Source organism: Bidens hawaiensis, unplaced genomic scaffold (genome assembly GCF_021521415.1).
Source record: "Bidens hawaiensis isolate Kalapana, Puna unplaced genomic scaffold, B.hawaiensis_p1.1 tig00011744_1, whole genome shotgun sequence".
NCBI lineage: Eukaryota > Viridiplantae > Streptophyta > Magnoliopsida > Asterales > Asteraceae > Bidens > Bidens hawaiensis.
Genome location: NW_027491930.1, coordinates 196,302 through 200,024, shown reverse-complemented (window position 1 = coordinate 200,024; position 3,723 = coordinate 196,302). Strand labels below are relative to the sequence as shown.

Sequence of the window (3,723 nt, the reverse complement as noted above, 5' to 3'; positions counted from 1 at the left end):
ACATAGTCGTTTGATTAGTGAGAATTGACATATTAATTATGTTACATCAACGATACACCCATGAGAGGTTGTCATGATTGTAAATGAATTCGGCTATCTCAAATGGCTAGTCTCATTTAGTGGTGCCACGTGTCAGAATAATATATAAGGGAATAAAGTTGGATCTAGCCATCTCAGACTGCTGATCCAATCATCATACATTTACACGTCGTCGCCTACGTGGATTGCCACTAGGAGAGAGGAATTCAATCCAGCCATCTCAAATGGCTGGACCATCTCAAATGGCTGGACACCTAAATCCCATTTACTCCATTGTCAGATACCTAACAACAACAACAACCGTACCCAGTAAATCCCATAAATAGCAAAAGCTATTTGTAGGGTCTGGGAAGGGTGTGATGTAGATAAGCCTCACCTCTATCCATGAGGATAGAGAGGCTGCTTCCAGAAAGACCCTCGGCTCCAAAGCATGCAACATATAAACACACAAGTACAACAAACTTATAGTGATAAAGTGGCACAATCAAATACCAACATATGAAATCATAGAATCCAAATAGACATACCAACGCAAGAACAAATGTAAGCAAAATCTACCTAAAATGTAGAAGAGTCTAAGCCGATACGCTAAAACTATGATACAAAAATGACCTTCTCTAAAAGTCCTTAACCTTAATTCTACGTCTCCATGAACACCTATCATGGATCATGTCCTCAGAGAGGTGTAACTCTAGCAAATCCTGCCTAATCCGCTCCTCCCAAGTCAATTTGGGTCTGCCTCTACTTCTCCTTCCTTCTACATTGAGGGTTTCCACTGCTATAACTGGTGCTGTTTCTTGTCTTCCCTTCACATGTCCATACCATCTCAATCTCCCCTCCTTTATTTTTTCACATACACTAACAATTCCTAGTCGTTCCCTAAAAACCTCATTTCTTATTCGGTCCAACCTTGTATGCCCACACATCCACCTCAACATCCTTATCTCCGTCACCTCCATCTTGCGTGCTTGTGTTTTCTTGATGACCCAACAATCTGTTCCATATAGCAAGGCAGGTCTAACAGCAATCCTATAAAATTTCCCTTTTAATTTAGTTGGGAACCTCCTATCGCACAAAACCGCCGTAGCTGCTCTCCACCTACACCAACCCGCCTGAATGCGGTGTGTTACGTCATTATCTATCTCCCCATTTCTTTGTACGTCAGATACCTAAAAACCATTTTTTTTATATTAAACCTACTACTTTAAAAATAAAATCGACTCTTTCTTCTCATATCTATCTATATACATTGTTTTCTGGTTAGCAGCCTTTGTGATGACTGGAGGTTGTCTTAATGGAAATATTCTACAAAAATGACATATTTAACTTTTTGGCAGACAATAACCAGGACAGACGACAAAAAGAAACATCCATTAACCTACCATTTTTATTACTTGTTGACGGAAAGAATTCAATCTTACTAACCAACACCATCTCTATCCTATCTCATGTCAGTGTCACTAGTGACCCGCGGCCACTGATCATGGTCATACGGGTCAGTGAAAGAAGAGCCAAAAAGTTTTTTTTTTCTTTTCTAATTCTTTATAATATTAAATAATAAAATTGTGAAGAATGATGGAGAAGGAGAGAAATGATCCATACAGAGGTTGATAGGTGAGGTTGAGTGATGCGAGAAAAGCTGACGTATCATAGGCGTAACGAATAAGAAGAAATGACTCAAATGAGCCATACTCATTAGCATGTGTTGATCATAATTGCACAACCTGGTCATGTACTCATGGTCTCATGCAGCCCATGATACAACTTTTTTATTGTTAGAATTATTATATAATTTTATTTATACAACTAATACAAATTAAAATATAATAAATTACATATATATATAAATGACAACGTAACTAAAAGGTTTTTTGTACAATTTAATGTATGTACTTCACGACGTACAAAATATAAATAATACAATCAAATCCATATCCCAAAAGTACATTTAATTTAATTTTCATATAATGAACAAATGCTAATTGAATTCTCATCAACTATTTGAGTACACGCATCATCATGGCTTTATGTAGTCACTGATGGAGGTTTGGGTTTAGACAGACGAGTCGATTGAATGAATCGGCACAACCCTAATAATTTTGTTGAATACGACATCTCTTAATCAGTTACAAACTGCACATGTTTACACAATGACTCCTTTAACTATATACAAATACGTATTTGACACAAGCTAGACTTTCTAATAATTACTCCTAACTCCTTAACTTTCATTCAGGTTTGGTCAAACAATTAAGTTAACATGGATAACCTAATCCTATACACGTCCCATATCTGCAAAAAAAAATAATATTAGAACTATCTGGTCTCATGCCCTTCCCGTAAACAGGTTTCGAGCATACCAATCTTGGATTTTTCGGGTTTCGGATATTAAAAATACCTATGGGGCTCGATTATTTTCGATGTCTAGACTTGTGGAAAGCAGCATATATATGGGATAGGGCTATATCCAATATATAGGGGAACAAGGGATATAGAGTAGGGATGAGCAAATTCGGTATTGGACCAATTAGTACCGGTATTGAACTGGTACATATTTGGTACCATCGGTACCGAATCGATACCAAAGTTTTGAGTTTCGGGATCAGTACGGTACCGGTATTTCCCGAATTTTACCTTCAATACCGGTACCGTATGGTACCGAACCGAATATTTCGGTACCGGTACCAAGAATTTACAATTTTCGAGATCGGAATTTTCTGTACTTGTACCAGTACGGTATCGATCTCACCCTAATATGGAGTAACAAACATGTCTTAATCGTTATGGTGTGGTATTAAAAAAAAAGTTTCTTTTGTCAATTTGCATTAAAAAAGTGTAAATGGGCCGATATAGATCCTGCAGCACCGGCCTAGACATGAGATAGGTCCAAATCCAATGCAATGCAGCACGTCAATTTTTAAAAAGTCCAATGGGCCGATTCAAAACTACTTTTACTTATTTTTACTCTATATACCTATTTTCTCCATTATTTTTGCGTGTATTGTTTCTATTTTCCTGCTCCAATCTATATTCAATTTGATCATAAAAAAAACCAATTGAATGAAAGCAATGTAAAATCCAGACGTGTTCCATCATCCACACTACATCGAATTAATTTTCTTCCTTAATTTACTGAAGAGAATCTTTTGATGTCTCCGCAAGAACTATTTTTCATTTCTTTTTTTTGAAATTTGAATACGAATCAATCTTGTAATGGAATTAATATAAAAAAAAGGTAGTGTTTACATCAAGACGGAAGACAAACGAGCAACAAGCTGCTCCACATTGAAAAATATTTTTAGAGAAAATAAAATAAAAGTTTATTTCATCAAGACGGAAGGCAAAAAAGTAGTGTTTACGTTCAAAAATCCATATTGAAAATTTTGACAAATAACTTCCAAAAATTCATTTGAGTATGAGAAGTAAAAGTTTTATTTCATTTGTAAATGAAGTATCAATTTTACACTATGGTTATTTATTGTTTGATAGTCACCACTTGGAAAATATTCTTTAGAGAACCAAATATTTTGTTAGTAAAACGGCCATTTCACAATTTTATATATACCATTACTGTTTGCCATTTTGTGTTGTCCAAATTAGATATGAGCAAATATTTTCATCCCCTTTAGGACGGAGGAATACTGCTTATCAATTTGAGATGAAGAATATGTGATAAAATGGGAA

General features: G+C 35.5%; 1 protein-coding gene across 1 annotated transcript; it reads right to left on the bottom strand.

Annotated features, from left to right (window-relative positions):
- Positions 1-656: 656 nt before the first annotated feature.
- Positions 657-998, bottom strand: LOC143538876 (uncharacterized). The gene has a single exon (XM_077032325.1). The coding sequence runs from the start codon at positions 996-998 to the stop codon at positions 657-659; it is 342 nt and encodes a 113-aa protein (XP_076888440.1).
- Between the last annotated feature and the right edge of the window lie 2,725 nt (positions 999-3,723).

Bases quoted from the DNA above. Each gene is read 5' to 3' on its own strand.
- LOC143538876 (XM_077032325.1), bottom strand. From the start codon at position 998: ATGGAGGTGACGGAGATAAGGATGTTGAGGTGGATGTGTGGGCATACA.